An 18,152-nucleotide genomic window follows, 5' to 3' on the forward strand; every position below is an offset into this window, starting at 1 on the left:
GGCTGCGGTGTCTGCGGTAAGAGATTCAACCACAAGCAAAGCCTGACAGTTCACACGAGAACGCACACGGGGGAAAAACCATACCGCTGCAGCGTCTGTGAGAAAGACTACAGCAAGAAACAAGACCTGACGCGACACATGAGGGTGCACACCGGGGAAAAACCGTACGGCTGCTCCGTCTGCGGTAAAAGATTCACTCAGCCGGGAAACCGGAGGATTCACATGATGAGGATGCACAGCGGGGAGCGAACACATGGAGGCGCCACCTGCGGGGCGGGATTCACTCTTAAAAGTCATCTGGATCATCATGTCGGAGGTCACGCTGTAGAGACGTCAACCGAACGGGCAAAACCAGAAGCCGAGGCGGAGTGTGTCGCACCGTTAAAATCAGATTCTGTAGGATAAAAAACGTAATGAGCAGGAGCTTTAGATGCAGGACAGATGAAAACAAGAGTGTCTGAATGACAGAGAATCAAAGAGTGAACATTTATACGTTCCCTTGTCCCTTCACACCATACAGACTCCTCTGTGTGTCTATGAAGATGAGGTGGGTCAACAGACAGCAGAACTCCCACAGCTGAAAGAGGAGCAGGAGGCAACCAGTGTTCAAACCCAAGACTCACATCCTCCATAAATCCAAACAGGAAAATAGAAGTTGTTCTACTCAGCACTTTGACAGAGCAGAAACATTCTACATCTGTAGAAAATGTGGCACAATCTGTATGCAACCCTGAAATAATTTAACTTTGTAATTCAAATTATACCGGTGCCTGTATAGCTCAAATATCAAAGTCAACTGAAAGTAATGAGTAATGATGAATTGGATTATGTTTCTGATTACAGTTATAAAAAGGTAATTAGTAACTGTAATGGAATACATTTTTAAAGTGACCTACCCAATGCTGGTTGTCCCCCAATGATGATGCAGGCGCCCCTTGGGCCAATCAGGGACAAGATGCATCTTCCGTCCAAATTTAATCAAAATCAGACCGGTGGTGTTGTGAAGCAGTTTGAAATTGAAGTTTGGAATTTTGACTTTTAATTACAGCGCCTCCACCAGGCTAAACAGTGTAAAGTGTAAACACAGAGCTCAGCGCTGAAATTAGTCATTCCTTTTTTTTGTCAAGTTTTGTCAAAATCACCCTGGCAGTGTCTGAGATATTAGGTTTGGGTTTGAAATTTTTACTTGTAATTATAGCGCCCTCATCAGGCCAATTGGTGTAATTTGTAATGAGAGCTGAAAACTTTTCTGTGCTCATTGAACTGTAGTCGTATTGTTAAATGTTGGGAGTGTAAAACAGCTTCTGAAGTAACATGAAGAGGCTTCAACTAGCTATGAGTGTTCAAGTTGTCAGTTCAATATTTCTCTTTTAAATTGATTTATTATACAGAGATCATTATACACATTGTTGGATGTTTGTTTTGTGTCTCTGGGAACAAAAGGGTGTTACTTTTTATTTTTTGCCTCTGTCAGCTTGACAGTTGACAAACAACTTCTCTTTTGTACAGCACACACTGACAGAATATCTTGCATACATTTTACATTGACAAATATTAAATCACTTTCTTTGATAATTAATGTTGTATAATGTTACTTGTTTTTACTCCGCCCATAGCATACCTCATTACGTAGATGAAGTAAATGCTGACACTCTCGTGATGCTCTCAGCCCCCTGGCTTTCAGATGCAAGTTAGGTGCAAATATAGATCAATTCCATCAATTAATCCCACACCCTCCAGAGGTATAAATACGTTGAATTTTGAGTGTTCTGGTGAACCCTCAAGATTAAATATATACCGTGACCTGTGGTGAGAGCTCGGACTTAAACTATCTCAAAGAGAGAGTATGAGGCTGACACAGTAAATCACACACAACAAGTAACAGTAGTGTCTGGGTTTTAAATCAATATGCAAGCTGGTTTATTAAGCAGAGTGAAAGAATATACCTACAGCTGAAAAGGTTTTCCTTCTATAAGCATACCAAATGTAAGGAGGAGGAGGAGGAGGTTATAAAGGTTAAAAATAAAAATGAGTAAAATGGATAAAAAAAATGAATATGAATGCAGACATATAAAAATGAAAATTGGTTTAGGTCATGATAATCCATAAGAAAAGTTTAAACATATTCAAGTGCCCAATAGTCCAAGTTTTGTGAAAGTTTCCAAATTTTAGAGTTTAAATATGGAAATGAAATCCCTGTCATGTTTGATTCAATAAGCTGTAACATTTTCTGTCATATTCCATATGGAGAAGCCAGGCCTTCCTCACCCAGGCTTTTTTTTTTGAAGAATACGATGAAGAAGAAGAACGTATCTGCAGAATGAATATATATCATTTTTGGAAAAAAAATTCTGACATATCAAGGAAGGATATAAAATAAAAAAGAAAACAGAAACGAAAGCAAAAAAGGAAGGAAAATAAAATGAAATATAAGACCAAAAAGAACTCATAAATAAAAAATATATAATAATTATAAAATAATAATAAATTACATAAAAGTTAAAGGATAAGGCTGCATGTGTTTTCTAATGCATTTCTTACCGTCAACAAATCCTATGAAAATAACAACATCAACAATGCGTTTGCTCTCCTCCCGTTACTTTCTGGCTTCCCACGTTCCGTTTTTAGCCGTCAACCCGGAAGTCATTGGCTCCAATTGTAAGCTAAAAACCTTTAAATACAGCTCACAAAGACATAGTTTACATTTTAAAAATCGCTAACTGTTACCATGAAAAGTCAGACTGTTGTAGTTTTTACCAAATCAAATTCAAATGAGAACAAATTCTTCATTACGCCGGGGACTATTTTCTCTGCAACGGAACTACTTTCCTGAGATGGAAAACGTGTTTACGGCCGGCAGCCTTATCCTTTAAGTAAGTGGTAAAGATTATATAAAGGGATAAGTTCTTTGTATTTTCAACCATTAGTGATCTGATAGGGATACATTCAGTTTGGATTTTAATGACATTTCTACACATTTCAGTTGATTTCTATTTATTGCTAAACTAACAGTGTCTCTCTTCATAAATCCTCTGAGCCACCAGAGAGCGACGCCGACGAGATGACGTTTCCTCTCCGCTTGAACTAAAAAAAAAAACACGTCAAACTTGCCAAATGAGTTTGTTACAAATAAAAAACCAACAAGGTCTTTGCTGAAAGTTATGTGAGATCTCATACTGGATTGAGAGGCTTTAGCTGCCGGGTGTAGTTGATGGGTATTTCAATCGGAATAGATATTTTTATGGCATAGAATTCCCTTTTGGCTTTTTATTTAAGTTCACTGACGGCTAACTACGACATTTACTACTTTGATTTTTTTGTCAAGGTTAGGGTTAGGTTCTCTCTCTTTCTCGCTCTCTCTCTCCCTCTCTCTCCCCCAACCCTGACAGAGTGAGACTGATGGCGAGCCAGTTGTCCTCTCAAGTGTGACAGTCCCATATAAGGGATTATGGCCCCACCCCCTTTCAGTCTAATGTGAAAATGAGTAGAGGAGCTTTCAGGTTCCTCTGTTCTACTTTTCTTTATTAGATGAGCTGATTCTGATGAAAACAATAAAAAAAATCACACACAAGCAGACTGTTGCTTTTTCAGCAAGCACACTCACATTTTCTCCTAATGTAATTATTGTTCTAGTGGAATGGCGTTATTACATCGCCTCGCTCCCTCTGTCTGCCCTCATGGTTCCTGCTGCATCATCGACGGAGTTCCAGACGAGGAGGCCGCAGCCTCGCCGTCGCTCGCTTTGCAATCGCCGTCGCTCACCTCCTGACCGCAGCGCAGGGCGCCAGGCAGCGAGCTGCAGAGCGCCTTCCTGAACATGGAGCTGGAGAAGCAGTAGATGATGGGATCCAGGGCCGAGTTCAGGAAGTTCAAGCCGAACGACACGATGGTGAGCTGGGTGAAGGTGTAGAACAAGCCACAGTCCAGCGGCTCATTGGAGTGGATGATCCACAGCCCGATGGTCGTCAGCGTCCCGGGTAAAAAACACACCACGAACACCCCGACGATCACGGCGCACACCCGCATCGCCCTGCGCACCTTCTGAGCCTTGTCCATCTGCCGCTGCCGCAGGATGCAGGAGATCCGGGCGGAGCAGAACAGCAGCATGGCCAGCGGGAGGAAAAACTCCAACACCAACAGGATCCGGTGCATCCCGACCAGGATGATGATGGCCTGCGACGGCTCGCTGTAGGAAGTGAAGAAGAAGCACTGGGTGTTGTTACCGCTGTCCTGGATATGGTTGTAGGCCAGAATGGGAACCCGAGGACCAATCATCAACAGCCAGATGAACGCCGCCACGAACCCAGCCTGCTTCTTGTTCATGCGGTTGAACCGGTGATGGGGGTGGACGACCTGGAAGAAGAGGAGAATGAAAAAGAGAGTTTAGATAGTTTATAATATAACAAGGCCGCAGAAAGACTCAATACGACACTTCCTGCTGGGTCACAAACTGAAGACTGATCAACAAACTGGGTCACCTGACCAAGGGAATCTGATGTTGAAAGACCTGAAACACCCAGTGACTCCACTTTACTTCAATGATGAAGAGCAATACAAGGACAGATTGGTGTTATAGGAACATTTCTCAGAGGCAGAGCTGCTCTGGAAGCACAAATGTTCTGATTGGTTGAGTTAAATCTCAGTGGCCGGAGCCAAAAAAAACAGTTTTTCTGACTAAGTAACATTAGATGGAAGCCCAATGAAAAAGACAAGAGGTAAGGGGGGAGGAAGCTAATATTATGAAGCCTAGCGCTCTGCTGCTAACTGAAAAAATACAATCTAGGAATATTAAGTTATCTAGGTTAGCTAGTTAGCTAGCTGACCTTCAAGTTCAAACTAGCTATATTAGCCTATAGCTATCTAGGTAAGCTAGTTAGCTAGCTGCTGAGCTTCAACATCATGAATGAATTGTGGTTTATGTTTTATTCATACTTTGACCAGAGTTACTTCTTTGCCTTTGGAGTTTGTCAGTTAGGTAACTTGTACTCGTACTTGTAATTTTCTAGTTCTTTGGCTCCGCCCACTAAGGTTTAATTCAACCAATCAGATTATTTTTGCCTGTAGACCAGCTCTGCATCTGACAAAGGTCCTGGGTTGGATTCGAACCCAGGAGGTCGCGCCCACATAGACCACTGAGCCACCAGGACACCCATCTGAGAAATGTTTATGGAACTAAAACTAGCGGCAATTTCTGGCCAATGTAGACTCCAATTTAACAGCCCCAACCTTCCAAATTATAGATAGGGAAAACCCAGGTGAAGACTAACTGCCTGTCATGCCTCTTGATTAATGTAATTCCACCCTGATGATAAGATATTGGATTTAAGATACTGTAAAGTCATAGGTGAGTTGGGTAAGCTCGGTTCATGAGCAAACAAAGTGTAAAAAATGAACTTAATAGAATGTAAACTCTTTCTCCACCTTAAAGTAGCGGTAGATGGCCACCACAGTCATGAGGCCGATGCTGGCTGAGCGGTTGGCGAACATCAGGAAGAGGTTGATGTGGCACAAGCCGTCTCCAAAGACCCAGTGGCCCCTGAGCAAGGCATGGATGTTCAGCGGCAGACTCACTAGAACCAGGAAGTTAGCGATCACCAGGTTGAAGAGGAACAAGTTGTTGGGATTCCAGGTCTTCAGTCGGAAGCAGAAGATCCACAGGGCGACAGCGTTTCCCAGCAGCCCCAGCACCACGATGACGATGGTGAGGATGGCCAGCGGTTTCAGGTACTCCAGGTGATCTTGCTGTGGCGGGCAGTCACCGTCAGCAGTCCGGCTCATGAAGTTTGGCATCATGGTGGTGAAGTTGCTGCTAAGCTCTCGCAGCATTTTGGCAAAATGGAGCTCTTACTTTGTCTCTTAGATTAAAATAATGTTGTGTTGGTCAGTTCTGTCTAGACAGAGCAGCTTGGTCAAACTAACAAGAGAACGAGCCACTCAGTTTGGTGGCAAAACAACCAAAAGGTGATCATTTTTAAAATCCTTTCTTTGAAAGTGATGGGTTTGGTATCAAACACTGTGGCGCCACACTGAGGAAAGCTCAGAGATGGAGCGTATTCAGGACATCTGACTCCTGACTTCCTCTTTTCACCTTCCTTATTTCAGGATGCTGAAATCTGTTGAAAAGAAACAGATAAGAGTTGTGTTTGTATGTTGAGCACTTCCACTTTTTCAAGGGTCAGAGAAAAGGGAATTTTGGAGAAATATTTAATTTGCACTTTAGGAACATCGGTTCAAAGTGTGACAGAGTGACAAACAAGGCTTTCGTCTCAAAATCAATGTAGACATTTAATCTGAAAAAAAAGTGAATTATTAATAATCAACATCTATTTTTAAGAGCAGTTTAAAGATGCTATAATGTTCGTGGTTCGATCTGTTGCTGAATGACAAGTGATTTCTCATTTCAAAACTTAATTCAAATTCAAATATCTACCTTCTATCTTCAGATATCGATACCTATAAACCATAATACTGTATATTATCAGTCAAATTAAACAAACATTCCCCAAATTAAACATGGCTATTCGTATTAGAAAACTACAAAAATATAAAAATATATAAGTATAGTGTATAATACTGTAATAATAAGCTGTCAAACAATAATTCAGGAAACATACGCTGCCAGTCAAAAGTTCAGACCCACCTGACTGAATGTTCTGTGTGTTTCATTCTCTTAAAGCCATTCTGATCTAAAGGCTTCTGCTTAAATGCTTGAAATTAGTTTCTTAGTCAAATATAAATAGTGAAGTTGATCCTATGTATGAATTTCTTTCCAAAGCCTTTGCCTTTCCATCAAGGCAAAGGGCGGCTGCTTTAAAGAATCTAAAATATAAGATTATAAGATTTGTTTAACACTTTTTTGGTCGCTGCATAATTCCATTTGTGTTATTTCATAGTTTTGATGTCTTTACTTTTATTCTAACGTGGAAAATAGTAAAATATAAGGAAAAATGCGTGTGTCCAAACCTTTGACTGGTACTGTAAGTTTTCTGCATTTCTTTCTGACACTGAAAAATAAATAGCTTGCACTTAATGGCTGTTTTGACTGGAAAAGTCTCTGACTGTTGCACAGAACTGTATATACATAAATACCAAATACATCAAAATATATTAGACAAACCAATTATATTAATAAACGTGGTATGAAATATATACGACTATAATCTGTGTAAGCTAAGTATGCTAAAGTAATCTATGTATGCTAAATATATTGTTAAATGTATCTATTAAAATGTACACACGTAGGTTTACATTTACACATCAGTTTAATATAAAGTTATTTGTCTCACCAGTATGTATTGTATTGTATGATGGTTTCTGCAGCAGGTGTTGGACGGGATGGACGGGTGTATTTATGGGTTTGACTTCTTGTTCTCAGGAGCTTTCATCACGCCTGTCCTGACCATCAGCCGTTACCACACCGCCACACTGTAAAAAATGAAACCTAAACTAAGACCTCCTGCATCAGGAGAGGCAACAAGAAAGACACTCCAAATTTTTGTGAGTATTTGGTGTGGTTTTAAAAAAAAAAACGTGTATACCTTCATGCGTTTTTCACATAACAAACACATTTGATAATGGCCAATCAAAACCATTGCAGCCTAGGACAGACCAATCAATTTGATTGTGTACATTTCTTATTATACACGTTCCATATGTTATTATACGCACATGATAAGCAGCATTTATTATCATATGTGTAAAATAAGAAGTATGTGTTATCATACATGTATTACATAAAATGGAACATGTATGATAAGAGAGTCTTATCACGTTCCATTTTATGTGGAGAGCTGTTCAGTGTTGGCCGAAGTTTGCACAGTTGACAGGGCTGCAACTAACGATTATTTTCATTATCCATTAATCTATCAATGACTTTTTCGATTAATCAGTCAATCATTTAGTCTATAAAATGTCTAAAATAAAGACAAATGTCATCACAGTTCCCAGAGTCCAAAGTGATTCTTCAGGTTTCTTCCTCTGTCTGACCAGCAGACAAAAAACACAAAGGATTCATTTAATAAAGAGACGAAACACAAAAAAGCAAATCTGTGAAGCTGGAACCAACAAATGTTTGATATTTTTACTGATAAATGACTAAAACTATTCATTGATTATTGATAAATTTTCTGTCGATCGATTAATCGATGAATTTATTAATTAACAAATCGTTTCACCACTAGTAGAGAGACAAGAAGGATGAGAGAGAGAGAGAGGGATGACGTGACAAATGTCCAGTGCCGGATTCAAACCCACGACATCGCAGTTTCATGGTTCAAACCTTAGCCACCAGAGCCGGGACGCCCCTCAAAATAATAATAGTTAATTTTTCATGTACTGTAAACCAGTGATTCTCAGCCTTTTTCATATCAAGGACACTTATTTAGTCCACATTAGAGCCACAAACCCCCATTTGATGAGATTTTGTCTCTCTGACAAATCTGAGAATATTTTTATTGTCAGATTTGATTTTGTCCAGAACTCCATGACTGTCTGTATTGTAGGTAGAGAGATAACAGAGAAACTATGATCAGAACAGTATTTTCTTGTCACGGTTGTGACTTTCAGTCCCTGCTTCATTGTCTAGTTTTTGTATTTCTATGACCCTGTTTAGACTTGGTTTTAAAATGCGTCTTGGGCGATCGGATCACAAGTGGACAGCGCTAAATACAAGTGTAAACGATCACCAAGACGCATTGTGATCCGATCACTCAAACCACTTGCCGAGGTGGTCTGGGACGCATTTGACCACGTATCGTTTGTAGTGTAAACGCTAATGCGTCCTGATGCGTCCCCGACAAGGACGTAACAGGAGAATACGTCATCAGTGCAGGACGTGGCGGTTGTTTTGGTGACAGCGCGCCAACGGTCCTGTCAACCTCAACAGTTGGAAGAGCCCGTACATGTGTATTAGTTCTTGAAACGTTGTTTTCTTAGCTAGCCCGTGCTAAACATCTGGCGCTTGTCTGGCGACAGACTGACGTAATAACTGTGCGCGGGGCCCTTTGACCTTCTAGCGGAAGTGACGTAGGCAGTAATGACATCTGAACACAAGTGGTCAGCTGGACACCTTGGAGACGCATGATAAACACAGGTGTAAACGGCGATGTGTCTCGGCTGTCCGCTTGTGATCCGATCGCCCAAGACGCATTTTAAAACCAAGTGTAAACAGGGTCTATGTGTATTATGTTCCCTGTCTAGTTCTACGTGCCATGTTCTCTGTTTGCCCCAGCTGTTTCTGATTTGTAATCACCTCCCCATGTGTATATTAGTCTTGTTCCCCAGTCAGTCTTTGTCGGATCATTACTTCCTGTTACGTGTCAGTTAAGTGCTCCCGTCTCTGTTTACCTGTTGTTTCCTGCACCCGTTATATTAAACAGCCAGTCTTGGGGTTTGATCACTACCTGCCTCGCTGTCCTCACCACACCTCACCGTGACATTTCTTCTACATTCTCTAACTGTTAACTTCTTGTAAATGAAATAATGCTGAAGTTTAACAATTCATCAGTTTGCCGGGGACCCCCTGGAACCCCCTCAAGGACCCCTGGTGGTCCCCGGACCCCATGTTGAGAACCACTGCTGTAAACGTCTCAGAACATGTTACATTATCATAAAACAAGTTCATACTGACACTTCAGTACTGCAGTAGTAAAAATTTGACCTCAAATACTTGGAGAGAAAGCTTGGACAGGACAAATTAAAGTCTCTTGTTATTTTTTGCAGCCTGGGTGCTGCTGGGTAAAATGTTGTCACATTTCCTCTCAGTCTGCAGCTCAGGATTTCAACAGGCATTCAGACGAAATGCGGCGCTGATGCAGTCAGACAAACACTGGCCGACAGGACCAATACACAAAAGTAAAAACTGATTCAGGAAGTTCTGAAATCACCACTAGCCTGATCACATGACTGGTTTTCCACAGAAGATGTGTGGTTTGCCTTGCAGACCTCTGAGTATTTCTTAAGTAAAGTAAGCTTCCGTCATAAAGGTTCCACGTTATTCAGTTTGCGTAATTCAGTTCTAGCCTGGTCAGACCATCCTGATCACGTGACCTCACATTCTGTTTCGCTCCACGGATCAGTCTGGACTTCCAGCCGCCCACAACGATTTCCTGAAATTACAATGTAACCAGGCCAATCAGGGACTGCGTCATAGTTTATGACGTAACCGGGCCAATCAGGGACTGCGTCATAGTTTATGACGTAACCGGGCCAATCAGGGACTGCGTCGTAGTTGTTGACGTAACCGGGCCAATCTGGGACTGCGTCGTAGTTGATGACGTAACCGGGCCAATCAGGGACTGCGTCGTAGTTGTTGACGTAACCGGGCCAATCAGGGACTGCGTCGTAGTTGTTGACGTAACCGGGCCAATCAGGGACTGCGTCGTAGTTGTTGACGTAACCGGGCCAATCAGGGACTGCGTCGTAGTTGTTGACGTAACCGGGCCAATCAGGGACTGCGTCGTAGTTGTTGACGTGAAATACAGGCTGCCGCTGGCAAAACAGTAACGGCGTCTCCCGAAGCAACGAGCGGTAACATTAACGTTAGCAAACACAGCCATAAGTGCAGTTATTGCAGAAATAGACTCAATAACAACAATTAAACAAGAACAAGAGTATGCACTCGCAGAGTTTCTCAGCGGAAAAGACGTTTTCGCCGTTCTTCCGACTGGATTTGAATTTGGATTCGCTGATTGGCTGAAGGAGTTTGTCAAGGCGAGTACTCCCGCCCACTGAAATCGATGTGGGCGGCTGGAGTCCAGACTGATCCGTGGAGCGAAACAGAATGTGAGGTCACGTGATCAGGATGGTCTTACCAGGCTAATTCAGTTCAGCTCTGCTCCAAGTTTTGTCAGAATCGCCCTGGCAGTATCTGAGATATTAGGTTTGAGTTTTTTTGACTTGTAATCATAGCGCCCTCTTCAGGCCAGTCAGTGTAATTTGTAATGAGAGCTGAAAACTTGTTTCTGTGCTCATTGTACTGTAGTGATATCGTTAATTGTTGGGCGTGTAAAACAGCTTCTGAAGTAACCAGAAGAGGCTTCAACTAGCTATGAGTGTTCATGTTGTCAGGAGTTCAAGATTTCTCTCTTAAATTGATTTATTATACAGAGATTATTGTATAGATTGTTGGATGTTTGTTTTGTGCCTTTGAGAAGAAAAGTGGATAACACTTTCTATGAAGCCTGTGTGTATAATACATTATAATCATACTTATAACACATTATAATGCCATCATAATGCATTATAAGTATAGTTATAATTATGCATATACAGTTATAATGTTTTATAACATTACTCATAATCTGTTATAAAGCTTTTTCATAACAACTTATAGCAGCATGTATCATAACACTAATTACAGCCAAAGATCATAGTGTATTATAATACCAGTAGGTATAATACATTATAAACATTGTGGATAACGATCAACAAAACTGTCATAATACATTATAACGATTGAAGTTACACCTTATAACATGGTTAAAGTAATAAGGTTAAGTAACAATCAACTTGACTTATAACTTGAATGACTTATAACTTTTGTTATGATGTTTTATAATGTCATTATAAGCAACTGTAAGTGGTCACTGACTGCTTTAAGTAAAGTAATGAAATGACTAAGCTACAAGCAGATATAAAACATTATAAGCTGATTATAAATCATTATAAGCCGTCATTGTCTGCTTTAAGAACAACACAAAGCACTTTGCAAATGCATTTTAATGTGAAAACAGCAATTTCTCAAGTGATCACAGATGAGTTTCACAGAAGCACAATCCTCATGTCAAACATAGTACTGTAAGAGTTATTTATTTTTTTTAACAAAACTTGTTATTTTGGGTGTAAACCTCTGAAAAAAGTATCATGAATGTCATAAAGAAGGCAGCCAAGAAGCCTCGCACGAGACATCTTTCACAGAAACAGCCGGTCAGATTAACAACTGCTCTGAAAACAGTTATTTCTCTTTTGTACAGCAAACACCAACAAAATAAGTTACATACATTTTACACTGACAAATATTACATAATTTCCATTGATAATTCATGTTGTATAATGTTACTACAACAGTATATTTGATTAGATATGGTTATAATCTATAAAATACATAGCAACAAAACTCGATATCTTCCTCAGCAGTCTGTGTTTACAGTCAATAAAGCAGAATAGTTTAAATATGGAAATGAAATCCCTGTCATGTTTGATTCTGCAGGCTGTAACATTTTCTGTCACATTCCCTACGGAGAAGCCAGGCCTTTCTCACCCAGAACGTTTTTGAAGAAGACGATGAAGAAGAAGAACGTATCAGTACAGAATAGGTGTAATTTTTGCAAAAAATTCTAACATGTCAAGGAAGGATATACAATCAGAGAAGAAAAGAAAAAAACAAATGAAATCAAAACAAAGAAGGGAAATAAAATGAAATATACAACCAACAAGAACAGACCGCCATGGAGGAAATTTGGTCAGTGAGAGAGTGCCAGTGTCGGTTTTGGTCAACTTTCGGTATATCGCCCAGATTTGGGAGAAGCCTTTCAGCTGCTCGGTGTGTAAGACACAAACACTTCAATATCGGCAAATGAAACATGAGTAAGGTGTGCCAGAGATCTGTCGATGTTGCTGCAGTTCCTACTGGCTGCCGATAGAGGGCGATAGACATAAATCACTTACTGGCCCTTGAAACAACACATAAAGCACATCGCTTTATGTGCTAAAGGTGTGATTTCAGAATGGAGAGAGAAAGAAACAATTCTCCAGTCTCCTCTGCCGCAGCAACAGATAACACACAGTCACCGATTTTGGGGTTTTAGACACCAGTTCAGCAGCACTTTTACTGAAAATGTCAGCAAAATAACAGCAGTAGAGTAGGACATCCTTGTCTTCAACCACGGGCCCCCTCACATTTTTTCGTTTCAGTCCGTGGCTTCAAGCAGGAAACTGAACTCCTGGCACAATAAAGATAGGTTATTTTTTATATATTCATTAATTATATATTCATTAATAGGCACAGAGCTGACAAGACGGACAACAAACCAGGCTGCAGAGCAACTTCAGGAACAAAGGTTGTCAAAATTCATTCATTGATCACCATCAGCAAACTTTTGTCGCAACAAATAACAAGATCATACAATATATTGAATTTACATTTATTTTGTATAGATACACTCACAAGTCCAACTATTGTATTTCCATGCTTCACAGACGCTTCAATAGACCAGAACTCGCAGACATAGTGACAGATTTCGTCCCCGTCTCCTCCCACAGTTTCTACACTTCAGATACACATTACGCATCAAAACATTCAGCTGATTGCAGAGAAGTGCGCTATTACTTTTCTATGCAATAGGTTTTACAGTTTTTGAGATATTTGAGTTTTATTGCGATGTATTTTCCAACACAAACTGATGTCGGAATGTTCAGAGGGGGTGATGTCATCAACTGCCATGGACACCTGCAAATCGTTAGAACACAGGTGTGGAGTGTGTGTGTGTGGAGAACACACACACACACACACACACTGTCTCTCTCTCCCTCAACCCTCCTTATTTGGAAGATGGGTTGACAGAGAGTGAGACAGATGGCGAGCCAGTTGTCCTCTCAGGTGTGACATCATTTTTCGTCCCATATAAGGGATTGTGGCCCCGCCCCGTTTTCAGTCTAATGTGAAAATGAATAGAGGAGTAAAATTATGTTAAAGCACAACATCCAAAACCCTAACCCTAACCCTCCACACCATGGCTGTTAGAAAAATAGTTTTTAAAAATACAGTAACGGATTAAAATATGTTTAACTTGGTAATGACTCTGTAATAACATTGTGCGTATGTCATTTCTACTGACATTATTTCACACATTTTACGAACAGAACGATTGACTAAAATCCCATTCATTTTCAACATAGGAGAAAAAAAACAGATCTGGATAGAAACCAAAAGCCCTGAAATGACGACAACACTGGAGTGGAGAATAAGAGAGACAGAGAGAGGTGAAAGGAGGGTGAGGGGGAATAAATTAGGACAAGTTTAAAGGGGGCCTCGGCCATCGCCTCACTCGCTCTGTCGGCCCTCACAGTTCCTGCTGCGCTGTTGACTGAGTTCCAGACGAGGCCGCTGCGGCCTCGCCGTCGCCCGTCCCCCGACCGCAGCGCAGGGCGGCGGGCAGCGAGCTGCAGAGCGCCTTCCTGAACATGGAGCTGGAGAAGCAGTAGATGATGGGATCCAGGGCCGAGTTCAGGAAGTTCAAGCCGAACGACACGATGGTGAGCTGGGTGAAGGTGTAGAACGAGGCGCAGTCCCACGGCCGGTACGATCGGATGATCCACAGCCCGATGGTCGTCAGCGTCCCGGGCAGGAAACACACGGCGAACACCCCGACGATCACGGCGCACACCCGCATCGCCCTGCGCACCTTCTGAGCCTTGTCCATCTGCCGCCGCCGCAGGATGCAGGAGATCCGGGCGGAGCAGAACAGCAGCATGGCCAGCGGGATGAAAAACTCCAGCACCAACAGGATCCGGTGCATCCCGACCAGGATGATGATGGCCCGCGACGGCTCGCTGTAGGAATTGAAAAAGACACACTGGGTGTTGATACCGCTGTCCTTGATGCGGTTGTAGGCCAGCATGGGAACCCGAGGACCAATCATCAGCAGCCAGATGAACGCCGCCACGAACCCAGCCTGCTTCTTGTTCATGCGGTTGAACCGGTGATGGGGGTGGACGACCTGGAAGAAGAGGAGAATGAAAAAGAGAGTTTAGATAGTTTATAATATAACAAGGCTGCAGAAAGACTCAATACGACACTTCCTGCTGGGTCACAAACTGAAGACTGATCAACAAACTGGGTCACCTGACCAAGGGAATCTGATGTTGAAAGACCTGAAACACCCAGTGACTCCACTTTACTTCAATGATAATGCAAGAGAAATACGAGGACAGATTGGTGTTTTAGGAGGATTTCTCAGAGGCAGAGCTGCTCTGGAAGCAGAAATAATCTGATTGGTTGAGTTAAACCTCAGTGGGCGGAGCCAAAGAACCACAGATTTTCTGTCTAAGTAACATTAGAATGAAGCTCAGTGAAAAAGACGAGAGGTAAGGGGGGAGGAAGCTAATATTATGAAGCCTAGTGCTTTGTTGCTAACTGAAACAATACAATCTAGCCATACTAAGTTATCTAGGTCAGGGGTTCCCAACCTTTATTGTGCCACGGACCGGCGCGTACATAAAAAAAACAATCGCGGACCGGTGGTCAATTTTTATATGCATCGTAGCCAAAAAAAAGGGCATTTTTTTAACAAAGGAAACAAGACTAGGTCAAAACCTAGTATATGGCTGGACCGTGTCCATCTCCTCTCTCCGCCGCTGCCTCTCCACCGCGCCCACGGCCCGCATTGATCCTCCCGATCCAAGCCCCGGACACCCGGTGACAACCGGGAACAAATCGGCGCCCAGGTTCAGTTAGCTTCAGTTAGCTTCAGTTAGCTTCAGTTAGCTTCAGCTTACATGCAAACAACGGTGGATACTGGTAAACTCCTGCTGCCTGTTTGTAACTGTAGTTTGTAGTAATGTACAAGTGCCACAAGACGGCTCGGCCGGCGGAAGTCTCTGGAGCATGCCGTCGTCGATTACCGTAATTATCGTAATGCATTGCAGTAACAAAAAAAACGTCTACCTAACGTACCCCACCAGAAGCAGATCAGAAAACAAGGAGGCTTCGTGCTAAAATATGAGCAAATATACTTATCAAACAGAGGGAATTAGAAATAAAGGCCTGTCTCTAATATAAGCCTGCTTCCAATAAAGGCCTGGTACCCTCTGCAGTTGAGGTAAATAAAGGCCTGGGCCAATATTAGAGGATTTACGGTATTTCAACAGTCAGACCGCTTCAGAATTAGACATTTCTTCGTCACTAAAGACATTACTTCAATACCCAACTCACACAGTGATTTCAGCCTATCATTTAAGTAAATGTAGAGATCAAGCTAGCTTTACAAATATTAATGAGCATCAACTTACTGATATTCGTGTCAGTGAGACCCCTGGGCTTGCTTGCCGGTGTTGCACCGAATTTGGTGACCCATCAGAACCATCATTAAGCTGGTCACCAGCCTAAACCAGCTGGTCACCAGCAAAAACCACCATTCAAAACCAGCTGGTCACCAGCAACAACCACCATTCAAAACCAGCTGGTCACCAGCAACAACCACCATTCAAAACCAGCTGGTCATCAGCATAAACCACCATTCAAAACCAGCTGGTCATCAGCATAAACCACCATTCAAAACCAGCTGGTCATCAGCATAAACCACCATTCAAAACCAGCTGGTCACCAGCATAAACCAGCAAAAACCATCATAAACTGGCCACCAGCTAAAACCATCCTGAAGGTGACGAATTTCCTACCTTAAGCTGGTCACCATCAAAAACCAGCATGACCATCATGAACTGGACTAAGCTGTTTTTTTTAGCAGGGGCCCCATCTGAGAAATGTTTATTAAACTAAAACTAGTAACTAGTGGCAATTTTTGGCCAATGTAGACTCCAACTTAACAGCCCCAACCTGCCAAACTATAGATAGGGAAAATTCAGGTGAAGACTAACTGCCTGTCATGCCTCTTGATTAATGTAATTCCACCCTGATGATAAGATATTGGATTTAAGATACTGTAAAGTCATAGGTGAGTTGGGTAAGCTCGGTTCATGAGCAAACAAATTGTAAAAAATGAACTTAATAGAATGTAAACTCTTTCTCCACCTTAAAGTAGCGGTAGATGGCCACCACAGTCATGAGGCCGATGCTGGCTGAGCGGTTGGCGAACATCAGGAAGAGGTTGATGCGGCACCAGCCGTCTCCAAAGACCCAGTGGCCCCTGAGCAAGGCATCGATGTTCAGCGGCACACTCACTAGAACCAGGAAGTCAGCGATCACCAGGTTGAAGAGGAACAAGATGTTGGGATTCCAGGTCTTCAGTCGGAAGCAGAAGATCCACAGGGCGACAGCGTTTCCCAGCAGCCCCAGCACCATGTCGATGGTGAGGATAGGCGGCAGGATGAGGCGCTCCAGGCGGACTCCTTGTGGTGGCGGGCAGTCACCCGTGATGTTTGGCATCATGGTGGTGAAGTTGCTGCTAAGCTCCGGCAGCATTTTGGCAAAATGGAGCTCTGACTTTGTCTCTTAGATTAAAATAATGTTGTGTTGGTCAGTTCTGTCTAGACAGAGCAGCTTGGTCAAACTAACAAGAGAACGAGCCACTCAGTTTGGTGGCAAAACAACCAAAAGGTGATCATTTTTAAAATCCTTTCTTTGAAAGTGTTGGGTTTGGTATCAAACACTGTGGCGCCACACTGAGGAAAGCTCAGAGATGGAGCGTATTCAGGACATCTGACTCCTGACTTCCTCTTTTCACCTTCTTCCTTATTTCAGGATGCTGAAATCTGTTGAAAAGAAACAGATAAGAGTTGTTTTGTAATGTTGAGCACTTCCACTTTTTCAAGGGTCAGAGAAAAGGGAATTCAAGTTCATTCGGCACTTCAAGAACATCGGCTCAAATCCAAACGTCTGTATTTCAGTAAGAGACAAGGCTTTCATGTCAAAAAGTTTAATCAGATATGCCTTGAAATGTAAACATATCTAAAAAAAAAAGTGAATTAATAATCAACATCTATTTTTAAGAGCAGTTTGAAGATGCTATAATGTTCGTGGACATCTGTTGCTGAATGACAAGTGATTTCTCAGCTGTCGAAATTTAATTTAACAAATTCAAATATCTATCTTCTATCTTCAAATATCGATACCTATAAACCATAATACTATCAGTCAAATTATACAAACATTCCCCAAATTAAACATGGCTAGTCGTGTTTGAAAACTACAAAAATATAAAAATACATAAGAAATAACGGCCATTCAGTACAGATTATTTATTTTATTGGTGTCAAACAATAATTCAGGAAACATAAGCTGCCAGTCAAAAGTTCAGACCCACCTGACTGAATGTTCTGTGTTTCATTCTCTTAAAGCCATTCTGATCTAAAGGCTTCTGCTTAAATGCTTGAAATGAGTTTCTTAGACAAATATAAATAGTGAAGTTGATCCTATGTATGAATTTCTTTCCAAAGCCTTTGCCTTTCCATCAAGTCAAAGAATCTAAAATATAAGA

At 41.8% G+C, this 18,152-nt stretch overlaps 1 protein-coding gene and 1 pseudogene across 1 annotated transcript; both read right to left on the reverse strand.

The window, feature by feature from the left end:
- Positions 1 to 3,646: 3,646 nt before the first annotated feature.
- Positions 3,647 to 5,826, reverse strand: LOC139912696 (hydroxycarboxylic acid receptor 3-like; annotated as a pseudogene).
- An 8,234-nt stretch (positions 5,827 to 14,060) lies between these two features.
- On the reverse strand, positions 14,061 to 17,137 carry LOC139912706 (hydroxycarboxylic acid receptor 2-like). The gene is made up of 2 exons (XM_071900582.2): positions 16,748 to 17,137; positions 14,061 to 14,717 (listed from the first exon to the last, which is right to left on the reverse strand). Exons 1-2 carry the CDS (start codon positions 17,135 to 17,137, stop codon positions 14,061 to 14,063), a joined length of 1,047 nt encoding a protein of 348 aa, XP_071756683.2.
- Between the last annotated feature and the right edge of the window lie 1,015 nt (positions 17,138 to 18,152).

This window comes from Centroberyx gerrardi, chromosome 20 (assembly GCF_048128805.1).
Source record: "Centroberyx gerrardi isolate f3 chromosome 20, fCenGer3.hap1.cur.20231027, whole genome shotgun sequence".
Lineage (NCBI taxonomy): Eukaryota > Metazoa > Chordata > Actinopteri > Beryciformes > Berycidae > Centroberyx > Centroberyx gerrardi.